The sequence below is a fragment of the Atractosteus spatula genome, chromosome 5 (genome assembly GCF_055471065.1).
Source record: "Atractosteus spatula isolate fAtrSpa1 chromosome 5, fAtrSpa1.hap1, whole genome shotgun sequence".
In the NCBI taxonomy this organism is placed as follows: Eukaryota; Metazoa; Chordata; class Actinopteri; order Semionotiformes; family Lepisosteidae; genus Atractosteus; species Atractosteus spatula.
In genome coordinates, this window is record NC_142710.1 from 56,342,097 (window position 1) to 56,355,770 (window position 13,674).

At 41.0% G+C, this 13,674-nt stretch overlaps 2 protein-coding genes across 3 annotated transcripts in view; both read right to left on the reverse strand.

Moving 5' to 3' along the window:
• Positions 1 to 270: 270 nt before the first annotated feature.
• LOC148835314 (protein SPMIP1) lies at positions 271 to 1,896 on the reverse strand. Its single transcript, XM_088917534.1, has 2 exons — positions 1,467 to 1,896; positions 271 to 389 (listed from the first exon to the last, which is right to left on the reverse strand). The coding sequence occupies exons 1-2, from the start codon at positions 1,894 to 1,896 to the stop codon at positions 271 to 273; spliced, it is 549 nt and encodes a 182-aa protein (XP_088773660.1).
• A 1,047-nt stretch (positions 1,897 to 2,943) lies between these two features.
• The window catches only part of flnba (filamin B a), a 110,350-nt gene continuing 99,619 nt past the window's right edge, over positions 2,944 to 13,674 (reverse strand). For both annotated transcript variants that reach the window (XM_088916782.1, XM_088916781.1), the window contains 7 exons: positions 12,517 to 12,654; positions 11,490 to 11,605; positions 9,890 to 10,022; positions 8,450 to 8,626; positions 5,926 to 6,144; positions 5,440 to 5,643; positions 2,944 to 4,967 (listed from right to left, as the gene is read on the reverse strand). In XM_088916782.1, coding sequence (XP_088772908.1) covers positions 4,780 to 4,967; positions 5,440 to 5,643; positions 5,926 to 6,144; positions 8,450 to 8,626; positions 9,890 to 10,022; positions 11,490 to 11,605; positions 12,517 to 12,654 — 1,175 coding nt within the window. In that variant the 3' untranslated portion in view covers positions 2,944 to 4,779. The remainder of the gene's footprint in view (positions 4,968 to 5,439; positions 5,644 to 5,925; positions 6,145 to 8,449; positions 8,627 to 9,889; positions 10,023 to 11,489; positions 11,606 to 12,516; positions 12,655 to 13,674) is intronic.

Sequence of the window (13,674 nt, forward strand, 5' to 3'; positions counted from 1 at the left end):
GAATACCAACCAGCATAAATGTAGGTCAAAAAGAGCTTTTCACTTTTTATGAAATGGATCTTTGATGGCTTTTCTAAGGTAGTTTTATCCTGTGAGCTGAGTTGAGGAATTATAAGTCTTTCCATTAATCTTAGCATGCCTGAGGTTTATTCCTCTGCTTCTGTATTAAAGACTAATATGTTTACAGTATCCTCAATAGGAACAGCATAGTATTGGCTGACAAAAATGATATATTTAAAGCAAAGAAACAGTGGATGTTTTTTTCCCTCATTATCCCAGTTGATCTGTTGGAGAAGGGAAGTTGAAAATTCCATTTCTGGCATAAAATGTGTCCTTTACGATTCTAGATCTTCCCTTGATTGAAGATTTGTCTTCTTTGGCATAATCTCCTAGAAATAAAGTAAGTTAAAAATAAATTCAATGTTCTTTATTCATGAAACATTACTCGTTCCTATTTTATTGATTTTGGGTTCTACCAGATTTTAATTGGAATTTTATGCAAAACAAAAAAATGTGTAAAATTAGCTTTGTTTTGCAATTTGCTCTTGCAACAGAATTGACACACTATTTCTTAATGGAAATTGAGATTATCAAATAACGGACATGTTGTGCTGTGTTATTTTGTTATGTTTTTAAGTTCTAGGTATTTTATGGTCTTCTTACCTTAAAAAAAACTGAAATGGAGTATGAAGGAGTCATCTTACCAAAAGAACACCACTTTATACCATGTAGTTACTGTATACTGAAAAAAACAGCCTTTTGCAAAGATATTCACATATATTTTATGCAAAGTATAACATATTTGTTTTATAGCTAGTCAATGAAATATTGTTAATATAAGTATTACTTGGGCATCAAACTAATACCATGTCCTAATAGTGTATAAAACAGGTCTAGATTGTTAAACTGAATGATGAGCAAGACATTGTACATATATGCCTAGTGTACAGAAATCTGTAGAAAGACAAATCATTCTAGTGTATTTGAAAAACCTACAGATATAAATCGGAGAGCAAGGCCTGTACACTTTACAGTTTCACAATTTTTTACAAGGAGTTGGTTAAAAAGAAATGGATCCACATCTAAAGAGTACTTATATTATATGAAAATACAAAGCATAGTTAATATAGGCAACTTACAATGACAAATTCTAGCTTAATATGGCCAGTTCTCCCTGAATATAAAATGTTCAAAATTAACAAAAATCTTTGGCGTTTCCAGACCAGAAACAAGGTTCTGGTCTTCCAAACCCTCCAAAAAGTGCTTTTTCAGGAAAAATCTTTACAGAAAAAAATGTTTTCACGAACAGCTGTGTAACATTCGGTTGACTTTCACTTTACTGCCCTTTTCTTCAGCGTTTTTGTCAACAACAGAAAAAGTGCATTGTTTTCAGTAACAGATTAAAAGTGGTTTCGTTTTGCACAGAGCAAGATGCCATTTTCTTGATGCTGGTGTCTCTCACTCACCTAGTCTCCAGCCATACTCCCAGGATGATATGATGGGGTACTCAAACTTCTTCTCGGGGCTTTTCATTGTCCTGTTCTGTAAGTAGAGGTACCTGCCTTTACCTTCTTTGGAGAATCCTTGGTACAGGACCCCTCTGGTTTGGGGGGTCACTGACCTCATTACTGGAGGAGCTTCACTAGTAGGCCCCACTTTCAGCTCTGTTGACTTCTTCTTCTTCTCTTCTGGAGTCTTCTGATCCCGGACGAGAGGAGGCAAGATAGTTTTGTTGATGGAAAGTTTTGAAGTCTCAGCTTCTTTCCTCTTTGTAGAGGCAAATTTGCTTGGATAGTCTTTCCCGTATTTGATCTTCCATGCCAGCCGGGTATATGCTTCCTTCTCAATCAGTTCCCTGTAACAGTTTTGATTTTGAGTTGTCAGCAAGTCCCTCATTCTGCAGGCCTTGTTCTCCAGCAGGCGGTGTTTCAGAGTGCTGGTGTATGAGCCGAGAGAGGAAAGCCTATCTTCATCAGGAGGCTACTGCCATAGAGACAGCGCAGCAACAGAAACCCAAGAACAGTTCCTGTTTGTGCTTTCTCCATGGTTACCCAAAGGCCTGAGCATGCCTCTCTCCAAGTCAGAGAAGCTCTACAAAGTCACACAGCCCTGATAGGCAGAAGAAAAACAAAAGGCCTTTAGAGTAACTGCACTTCCCAAGAACCTGGCTTGGAGTACAATTAAATGCCTTTACTTCTTTCAAAAGGACCTTGACCCTCCATGAATCGTCAAGTAACATTTCAGCAGCTTGGGATAAGACCAGAAAAACTAAGAGTGAGGTGGTTTCAGTAGAGATAAAATAGACAAAGCACACAAGATGCAAATTATGAAAAATATTTCAAATGTTCACAACAATAGCTCTATAATTGAGTGTAAAATCAAGGGGTTATTTTAATGTAATAGTTATTTTCTTTCCACATCGCTTCAATGAATTTTATTTTGTATTTTTCTGAACTAGTTATATATTCAGTCCAACCAGAAGATGTCACTCTTTCAATTTGTTCTTTTAATTTTTACTATTACTTTAGTGTATATTAAGACCATATATTATAGTATCGCAGGTAAACAAAAACTGAAACTTTTAACTTTTTTCCTTTCAAGATTGTATGGAGATATGTAACAAACAGCATGTTTTTCATCAGTGAAGTTTTTTTTTTAAATGAGAAATGTTATGAACTGATTGACATGCAAACTGAAGAAAAAGTCCATTACATTTCAGTTGATAAGAGCATAAAAATACTGAGATCAATGTTTAATAAAGTCTAAAAGAGATGCAGAGAAAAGGAAACAGATACCAAATCTCCCGAGTTAAGTGTCAAACAGGGAAAGACAAACCAGTATCACTAGTGAAGAATCAGACAATAATGTGAAAGTTCAGAAAGATACAAAGATCAAAGCCAGCCTGCCTGTCAGATAACCGTGACACAAAATCATCAGCAGCAATTTATTTTTTTTTGTTTATTGTTTCAATTACCAAATGTACATCAATTCTAAGCATTTTCTTTCCTTTAACATTAAGGCACACAGGCTAATACAAAATGCAAAAAAACAGCTCTGCTTTCCGTTTTATTTAGTTCAAACATTCACCGTTTACAAAATAATTTTATTAGACAACAAATCTGTATCAAAACTAGCCTCATTCAGCAATAACATCATTTGAGTGTCTTAACATACCAGTAGAAGTTATACATATATACGTCCTTTTGCTTAAACCTTTATTTTTCTAAATGATTTGGATGAGAATTGTCCCAATACCCACAAGATATGAATCTGTAAGGAATGTGGCGTGCTTTGGGAAAATGTAGTGTAAAGCTGAGTGTTCAGATATTCTTAATAACAAGACGTACAGAAGACGATAAAAATTGGTCAAAATTCTGCTTTTGTGGTGACTGACAAAAACTCAATCTTTATCCTTACTTTTCTTTAAGGTTTCAAAGGTCTTTATGCATTTATGTGCTGCAATGAAATAAAACAGCCAAAAGGAACCTTTTTACAGCACATTCAAATATCAGAAAACAAAAAATGCCACAATTTACAGCCACCTATCTCTACCAGTGGTGTACTTTCCAGCTCCCTCGATTTTTAAAACCCATTTTCAAAAGTGATCCAAATACCGATAATGTACAGAGGGACACATCTCAAAAGATCAGATAATCAAACGTATAGCACCACCGCTCAAAGCAACAAATATAAAGGCTGAGAAGAATATGGAGTAGTGTACAGTGCTACCAAGATCAGAGCAAAGTGACTGCAGAATTTCACACAACACACAAACCAAAGGGGACAGAGTTCAAGTCATCTTATTGGCATTTGGAAAACGTATCATTGTAAGCCGAGCTGACACATTTTTTTCTGTAGTACAAACCTGAGGCAAATCCCATGAGGAGTAACCAAACCACATTAAAATTAGACTCTGCAAAGAGGAAAATAGAAAAATAGAGAAGACCTTCAGAGTCAGTGTCACCTTCCAGCTCCTGTGTTTTGTCCGCACTGGAAACATGCTTATGGTAGATTTCTTATCGAGAAAAACACTTTATTTTATGAAAACGTGCTGCTTAATCTTTAATCATGTATCTACCACACACTTCGGTGCAGATACAGACTTATCTCTGGCTTTTTCTGATGATGTGTCTGTGTGCAGTCTCAATCTTGAAACTTAGGAATGTAAGCTTCATCTAACACAGAATCAATTAACATGAAGAATTAGAGCTAAGATCTATTTTTTGTGCTTTTACTAGAGCACAAAGAAGGCATTCTTAAATACTTTATCACAATTAAAACATGTAAACATTACAGTCCAGTTCTTATATTGATTAAAATATCAGACAGCAGGAGGTTATACAAATCGAATCACAATTCTGTTAAGACTCATGCATGGACGGCTGATCTGTAAACCTACAAACAATAAAAGGCAAGGGGATACTCATCAGTAGTAACAGAACTTTAAAAAGAAAACTTTCCAGTTACATTGATGTTAGCAGTGATTAATAGAGTGTTATTTCTAAAAAAATAACTATTGTGTTTTTAAGTGGTGCTTCTTTTCAGAAGAGGGTTGTGGCCTAGACAAAAAATCTGTTTTTGGAAAATGAACATTTTCACTTGCCAAAGCAGGAGAAAGGGGTCTACAATTTAAGCCGATTTATTTTTGTTCAGACCGATTTCATCAAACGCAAAGTTTCCAGCTGTTTGATTTGGGCCTCATGGAGCTCAGATGGGTTTTCTATTCATGTATCACAGCCCCACTCCCAGTCTTTTCTGTAAAAAGGGTGTCCGCAGCAATTATGGGACAGTGATATGAAAGGGAGACCCCGGAATGTGGTCGTCACCCCATTTGACAGCCAGGATGTAGTCGCCCCTCTCCTTGACGATGTAGTTGACTGTGTAGTGCTGGTTTCCCAGGTGCTTGATCGACACCTCCTCACACGGTGTGGTGGGCCCGTGCACCCCAACCAGAAGCATGTTTTTACCTGAAAAACAGTAGTCTTCATGACCCTCTGCAGAACTTAAGGGCATTTAAATAAGTACAGGCGAGGAAGCAGCAAAAAAATATTTTTCTACCCTCAGAGCTGGAGAAGGCATTCTCAGACTGGCATTATGGCATTATGAACACACCTCAGCCATTCTGTGCTGGATAAACTCCTTCTTATGGTCAACATTTGGCATTATGAGCTGTTTATGTTTGAACTCCTATTCTTTCTTCCTTGGAAGAAAAAAATACTGAAAGCTGTAATAGCAGCTGAAGTGCTGAAATCACGAAACACTGGAGGAATATAATCTGAGATGCTTTTTTTTCAGAATGTTATCATAGAACAAATAAGTCTGATTCCTACAAGTCTGTGATTGAAAAGCTAGGTAGGAGCAGCAGACCTTATAGCAGAGGTAAGATACTGTACATTGACGGGTATTACTCCTGGCTGTCTGTTCGTGAGATGTCCTTACCAGCTTTACTGCAGTCCACAGAGAAGCTGCTTTTCTGGCCCACGTAAGCTCTGTTCAGGCCTGCACCTTTGCTGACCACTTTGGCGGCATCAGAGGAGAACTTGGGGATTGCACTGTAGGTGTTGGTGGAGGCCGTCTTCGTCACTGGCTCCACCATCAATGTGGAAGTCTCACAGGCATTGCTCGCTGTCACCAGTCGAGGCCCTGAGGCAGAACACAGAGCATTTCACACGTGTACAAAAAAGCTCACCTTGAGAAGCCTTGAAGTTGCCTCTACTTTCATCATGTTTCTAATCTCACTCTCACACACCACGTATTGGCAGTTTCATGACAATTCCTTGGCATTTTACAAATTAATGCATCTAAGTGGTTCAGACATATCCTCTAATTTTACGCTGACAGTTTTTGTTTTTTAATCCTTTGCTGCCCTAGTGGTATAATAAAGTTCCATAGACAATGCATGTCAGAAGTAGCCTCAGAGCTCACCGGTTACTTTTGCCTTAAAGGGGCTTCCCACTATGTGATTGGGTCCACCATACTTGATGCCAATCAGGTAATTGCCTGGAGCCATGGGCGTGTACTGGACTTTGTAGCCTTCAGGACACTCCTGGCACTCCATCTTCACCTTGGAAGGACCCTCTATGGTGGCAGAAAGGGATCCAGGCAAAGCTTTGGTGGTGTTGATGGTGAACTCCGCCTGTGTACCTGCAACCCCATCCAGAATAAATGAAGGTTACCAACAGCACTGCACTAGGGCTTCCAATTCTACTCAGTCTTAAATATACTGTAAGTGCCCTTGGGTTCCAGAAGACATAAGTGGAAACTAACAAAGTGCACTGACGATTGAGAATAAAGAGCCACAGGGGTTTACAGGGGTTAAAAATGTTGGAGTCTAGACCAAACTACTCAGCTGCTCAACATGATGTCAAAGCCCATGCGCCCTGGTGCCCTTCAAGAAACTCTTGTGAGATTTTTGAATTGATCAGGTCCCGAGCAGTCAAACAAGCTGGACGGGCCCATCCGTTCCCTCTTGTTTGTAACAATTCTTAGGTGCTTCTGTCGCAGGAGCTCCATCAATGATCACTGCAAGCGTGCAGCGGCTAGGAAGGACGAATTAACTTTGGGGCCTCCATGTCATAACGTACAATTATTCTTGGCAAACCATTAAATTACAAAGAATTTATCTTCCCTCGTCTGCTTTAAGTAGGAATGGCACAAATATGCTTGAATAAGATGAACAAACAATTCTACTAATACGGAACACTTAGAGAGGTTAATTTGTGAAAATCAAAAGTAAAAGATAATGTCACATCATACATATGCACACATACAGTACCGAGAGAACTAGTCCTGTCAGATTTGTGTGTGTTGAGTTCCAGTATCCTGAAACAGAGATATTCATCAGTTATTTGTGTCCGCAATGGGTGCCAAGTAGGCCTCAGATTGTGGACACACTGCTGCAGTGTGATTATTTTTATGAGGGCCTCTGTTCCTGTTGAAGCAGGAGGGCGAGTCAGGTTCATCTTTTTTTTTAATCTGCAGCTCGGCTACTGCCTGTTCTCTTCAAGATAAACAGGAGAAAGCCTTCTTGACAAAACAAATGGAACCTCCTGAGTGGCACACAATCATGTAATCAGTTCTACCAGCTGTGCGTGGTCATTGTATTCCATTTCTGAGTCTGGCCTAATAAACACCCCACTGATTTATGCTCCCATACGACACTAGTCATGTTGCTTTATCTCCTGACATTCTGCTTTTGCATTTCAACAAATCCATCACTTATGTTTTTTGTGCTCTGGTTGACATGAAGCTCTCTCCTTCCCCATCTTTCAAAGTCTTGACTCACAGTGGCAGTTCTTCTAAGTCAAGTTCACCCACAGCTGCTGCCTTCGAACATTAACATACTGTAATATTATATTGACTATTCCCTCGTTATATACTATAATTGTGGGCTTGGTTCAAAGTGAGCTTCCAAAAGGAGAGAAAATGGGAACCTGACATTGCTCTGAAAGAAGCCTGATGCCAACAAAAACACCTCCTCCATCTACCGAATACGAAATGGGAATTCTCTCAAAGAACACAAGTTCTTGGCAGAACTGTCTCTGAATATTTGCCTGAGTAAGGAACAGTGCACAACAGGTTGCGTGTGGAACCACGCTATAATGATGTGCCCCAGGCTTCAACCGTGACAGACGAAAGATTGATTACAAACATTCCCGTTCTGCTCTATATCGTCTTTCAGTAACTCAAAAACTACAAAAAAAGCTTAGAATGCAGTCTGATAGCATTCAAGTATGACGCCACAAATGAAAAGCCCTTTTTAAAAACTTGAAGCAGAGCGCATTTTCAATTACAATTTATAGTAATTAAGTGCAACAACCATCCATCCATTTTCTAACCACTTTATCCAGGGTTGCAAGGGAGCTGGAGCCTGTCCTGGCAAGCAATGAGTGTTAAGGCAGGAAACACTCTGGATGGGACACCAGTCCACAAAAGGGCACGCACAGAAATGCACACACTCACACCAGGGCCAATTTACCCAGAAGGCAATTAACCTACCAGAATGTGTTTGGACTGTGGGAGGAAACCAGAGCTTAAGTGCAACGGTTTTGTTTATGATGTTCTTATCGATTCCAGAATTGCATCAGTGTTTTTAAGACCCATCCCTCCAGCAAGAGCTCCTGTATCGCTCATGAGAGAATGGATGTCCTCCTGCCTACCCGCCCATGAGCTCAGCGGTTTCTAAAGGCCTGGAACCATTTCATTGTGATCAATCACACAGGTGATTTGTTAAATTAAGTCATTTGGAGATCCTTTAGGATCAAAGTCTTAGTGCTCCTCAGCCTTTAAGGATCATATTTCACCTAACTGACTCAAGGGCTTGCTCAGTTCACCACAGCTTTGGAACTGGCTGGATTGGGGCCCAGTCATCTGGACGTGGTGCTATCTGGAACGGTGAGCAGGAGCCTGAGGAAGTGGGGTTAGACACTGGGGTTCCGTGGGGCCATACCTGTGGTTCCCCTCTCCAGTCCAGCCCCATATGCAGTGATGAGCCCCGCATCTCCTGTCTGCCCTGGCTCCCCGACCCGGACCTGGAAGGGGCTTCCAGGAATGTGGCTCCCGTTGAACTTCACATCAATGGAATGGATTCCGTTCTCCCGAGGGATGAACCGAATGGCATATTTGTCTGTGGAGAAAAGGAGAAGGAGCATGCTTCAGGTCAGGGAACTCTCACTGAAGAGCACAGGCCTGTTCTCACTACAGGCCGCATGACTGAAGGGGTCAAGGTAAGTACTCGGGGTCAATGTTTGGGACATTTGGAGCATCAGGAAAGCAACAAAAAAAGAGCATCTCTCAAGAGCAACACCCTCTGAAGACAAGCAAGAGATCATTCGCTCAAACATATTCTTTTTTTTCCATAATTTTGCTTTTGTTGTTGCACATCCTACCCAATTTGACTCGCCAATTGTTTGTTTTTACCTCTCGGCTCATGTCAGGGAGTCTCGTTGTGCGCAGGGACAGCAAGGATGGCAGACAAGTGCCTCAGAGCCACCGAGCCATGACAACCAATCAACTTGTGACAAAATGCAAGCTGCACAACACTCTGCAGGAGCTTTAACTCCAGCAGGAGGAATGCTACTGTCACTGAAGCACCTGGGTGGTTGCAGGAGTCAATGTTTGGCTGAGTACCCTGGCTGACTACACTCTCCACCCCTGGCAGCACTTGAGGAATCCTGGTCACAACACACATCCCTTTATTAAAAGAACGAGTTTGTTTGCATGCTACACATCTTTTACATGCCATATTTAGTTTTGGAACCAAATTCCTACTTTTCTTCATTCTGTTCTTCTTTTTAATATGAGAAATTCCAATTCAAATAGTTTCTCACCTCTCCACTCTACCCAAGGAGCGCTCACAAATTATTAATTTATTATTACTACTGGGCAGTTAATATATTTTGACATTTTCTTTTGACCTATAAGAACGCTTTCTTGAAGCATAATGCAAAGGTTACTAAAGAGTAAAGCAAGCAAAGTTCTTTAGGCTGTGGATGTAATATAATACATCTGCAGACTTCAGACAAGTACAGCAGCTCAATGGTCTACAGAAATAACAAAGGTATTGAGCAATTTCAATTTTTTGATGAGAATGGTATAAAGAGCAAAAAATGGTATAAATGATTACGTATATGGTGTTGATGGTCTGGTACACCAGCCTCCAAGACTTGATCAATGTTTAATTAAATAAAAATGAAACTTGATGTAATATAGTGATATACATTATAATAATCAAGTAATACACAATCGCCAACCAGGTTGCAGTATTAAAAAAAATGTCAGGACAAGTTTTGCTGTCAAAACATTTTGGAAGAGGAGCAAGACGCGAATTACTGTAAAAAAGTTGCTAATGGGATCCGCGGCCGGCTTCTGCTCAGCGGGGAGGGCTTACCTGGTTCCAGCTCGGACACCACACACTCCTCCAGGGCTCCCGAGGGGCTGTGAACTTTGGCGTCAATGTTACCCTGGGCCCCGTTCAGCCTGACGGCGAAGGAGGCTGGATGATTAACTTTGAGGCCTGACTCCTGAAGACAGTGAACAGGAATGCTTGTCAAGCGTGTCCCGCCCCTCCTTTTGCTTTCTGAACAAGGACCCAAACTGGACCGTGGTCAGTCAACTTCACATCATCGACATGTGAACACGATTCATTCCTCTTTCAGAAAGCCTTTTCCCTAAATCTAAAGGCAACAGGTTGGACCTGATGGCTAATAAGCCTTTTCTATTTCCATTTCTGTTAAGAAGGCCTGCAAGGTAATGCCAGGTATTTATGAATACAATATCAAAATCTCAAAGACTTAGGACATCTTATACATTCGTGAAACAAATTGCCAAAACAGAGAGCCATGCATATCTCATGTTACTGAAGCTCACCTTTCACCAGCTAAAACCTAAAGAGGGAGAGCTGCCTCACTTCACATTAGTCTATGGGACAGTGTCTAGGAACAAAGAGAGTAAACCAGATGACAGGCGTTCTGCTTGGAACAGGAAAGAGGAAGGAAATCGGGGTGGGAACTGGTGAGTGTGCAGTCTCCCTCTTTCTGCTTTAACCAGCTAACGGTCAGGAAAGATCGTCGTTCCTGTTAAAAGCCTTTAAATGAAACATAAGAGAAACATCTTCAGTCCCACACGAGCAGCTCAATGCCCCTCAGCTATCCAAAAGTCAGGTCCACTCCTTTACTTGCGACGGCTTGAACTGAGAACACACTCTTGAGTGAGCTTGATCTGTTATTTCTTTGTCTTTTAATTTGAAATAGTCAGTCCCATGCAAATCTCTGACAGGTGTTAATGTTGCAAAATTATTTAGTATATATAAAATCAGTTTGCCTTGTTACAATAACATCCCTATCTGGTTTGATTTATCATGTCTGCTTTCACAATGCACAATGGGCAGTTTTATTACTCTTGCCAGGAACACCAGTGGACCCCAAGAGACTTCTGTATGCGTGGCTGGGGTTGGCAAATCCAGTCCTGAAGTGCCATGTTCCTGTATGTTTTGGAAGCACGTTTCAATTAGCACCTGATTAAGACCTGAAAACAGCTGATTTGGATTCTTTTCCACCCAATTAGTTCAGCTAAGTCATTTACATCGAAGATGTAATGGAAACCAGAAGTGAAAAGTAATAAACACCTTCTTGTAGCATTACTATCGAGGTGGAACAAATAAAGGCCTTAAAACAATTACAAATTTCAAGAGTAACCAGCTGAAACTCAAGCCAATTAAATAGCAGGCTGTGCAGGTACATTAAGAATGGAATTATTCCTGCTTATGAATCTTAATGACCTGAAATGAAAGCCTAACCATCTACTTTCTGTTTTCCTGAGAGACAAACAGATTTTTTTAAACTTAAATCCTTGAGAAAAGGCTGAGGACACTGCCATATTAGTGAGCCCTGAGCTTCCTAAACCAGGGTCAAGCTGCTCCCAGCCAGGAGTCCCTCCGTTTTGGGTAGCTGAGGACACACCGAGTGCGGAGATGTTTCTTTATGCCTCACCTGAAGGCTGGCAACAGTGAGTCTGCGGGCGTCATCGGTGGGCGCTGTCACTGGCACCAGGAAGGGGCTGTCTGGGATGTGCTCATCATTGAACTTCACAGAGACCTCATAGTCACCTGGGAGGAAAATTAACTCCATCAGAAAGTTGTTGAAAACCCCCCAAAGGTAATGGGCTGCTAAAAATAAGTGTCATAACGCAGAGGAAGACATCATCCATTCATCTGTTTTTTAACCTGTTCATCCAAGTTGGGTTCGCAGGAGAGCCGCAGCCTATCCTGGCAAACAATGGGCATAAGGCAGGATACACCCTGGACAGGATGCCAGTCCATCACAGGGCACACACAGTCACAAATGCGCATACACTCACACCAGGGCCAAGTCTTCTAGAAGCCTATTAAGCTTTGGACTATGTGTTTGGACTATGGGAGGAAACTGGTTCACCCAACAAAAACCCACATGAATGCTGGGAGAACATACAAACTCCAAGTAGACAACACCCCAGGAATTGAGCCCATGCTAAAGTACTACTTAAATTAAATAAGAATATTGAATATATAAATTTTGATATATAAAAAGTAGTTTACATTTTAATGTGGGGGGGGGGGTTGTGTTGAATTTGGGCCATTGCACAAAAGCCCACACAGGGTAAAGTCACTTGGTTTACTTGTGTCCCTTTGGAGGACGTGAGAGGCTGTTTTACATCAGGACCTTCTGTGTTTCTACAGCCCGTGATGCTGCAGGACAGCAATGCTAAACACTGTGCCACCCAGCAAGACACAATTTTTCATTTAATACAGCCAAATGAATTTAATGGCCTTGTACTTTCAAAGTGCAAAGCCTGTGAACGCATAGTTAACATCTCTTAAAATGAAAATAAAACTACCTGCACTACGGTACTGAACATGCAGTTTTCTGTGATTAAATGTGGCAGAGAAGTCTGTGAAAAAGGCTGTTATCAATAAGACATCTGAGGAAATAAACAGCAGGAACGTAGCCCACCCTAGTCCATGGCACGACCCAAGCCTACCGGGCTCCTGAGCGATGTAGGACACTCCGCAGGAGCCGTCCTTCCTGTCCTCAAAGGCGATCTCCGCACGGCTCGGCCCTTCCACGGCGATGGACAGACCCCCTGCCCCCGCCTCCCGCGTCCAGATGTTGAACTCCGCTGGAACACACACACAGATCACTCCCGCACATGCATCCCCATATTGTTTCTTGTATTGATATCAGCATTTTATATAGCCATCCCTGCACATCATACACATGCCTAACCGCTTGGAATTGTGCATCTATTGCTTGGTGTCTCATCACAAGTGTATTAAATACTGTATATATAAAGGCTGCACTCTTTAACATGACAGAAGCACCACACCTGTATTAGCTCAGCAGTGACTTTGTGTCTTCTAATACCCAAGTCAAAGAAACTCTGTTCTGAACTTTAGTTAGGGGCACAAAACGTACAGTACTGCCCGGAGAGAAGGCTGCAACTGGGCCTCAGACTGCTAGAGATTTATTTTCTCCCTTTGGGACTTCTTCGTCTCTACTACTAGTTGTCTACTACTCCTGTACATAAGACTTCTGTTCCTGTAAAATGCTCTGTAGCACGTTATTACACAGGCAAATGAAAGACTGAACCACTGAAGGAAGAAGCTTCTTCACAGTTGGTTTTTGAAAACACCACTGTAAGATAAGGCCTAAATCAATTTACAGTGACTGACTCTGTTCTTATACAGAAGGTGAATATAAGGGTTATAATTTGAAGAAGAAACATGGAGATGTGTTGAGGACAAAATAGCTTTCTCTGAATTGCCTGAAATGGGCTTTAGAAAGCTCTGTGCCAGTTCGTTTGAAAGCGGTAACAGAAAAGGGGTAAGGCTTCCAAACTTTCAGAAATATTAGACCAAAGGCATGTCAGTTTTAGACTCTTGCGTACTTTGTTGACAAAAATGTTTGAGGAGAATTTGCATTTTAAAACAACTTTCTGTTATTATGTTATTGTGCCAGAAATTAATCATAAAAATGGAAAGCAGTCATTTTCAAAACACTTCCGCACTACAGCCCTCCTTTTCCTCAAAGAAACCAAACAAATACATATGCAAACTAAGGATGAGACCCTGCAGAAATGGGGAAAAAGGGATACTGGAGATCAAAAAGTTTCACTTCAGGACAGTTCTTTGACAAAAGC

What these genes read in the sequence shown, in the direction of transcription:
- LOC148835314 (XM_088917534.1), bottom strand. Translation starts at nt 1,896, where the DNA reads ATGAGGGACTTGCTGACAACTCAAAATCAAAACTGTTACAGGGAACTG. An exon ending in GGAGTATGGCTGGAGACTAG is followed by an intron (nt 390 to 1,466) that starts GTGAGTGAGAGA and finishes CTTTATTTCTAG; the next exon opens with GAGATTATGCCAAAGAAGAC.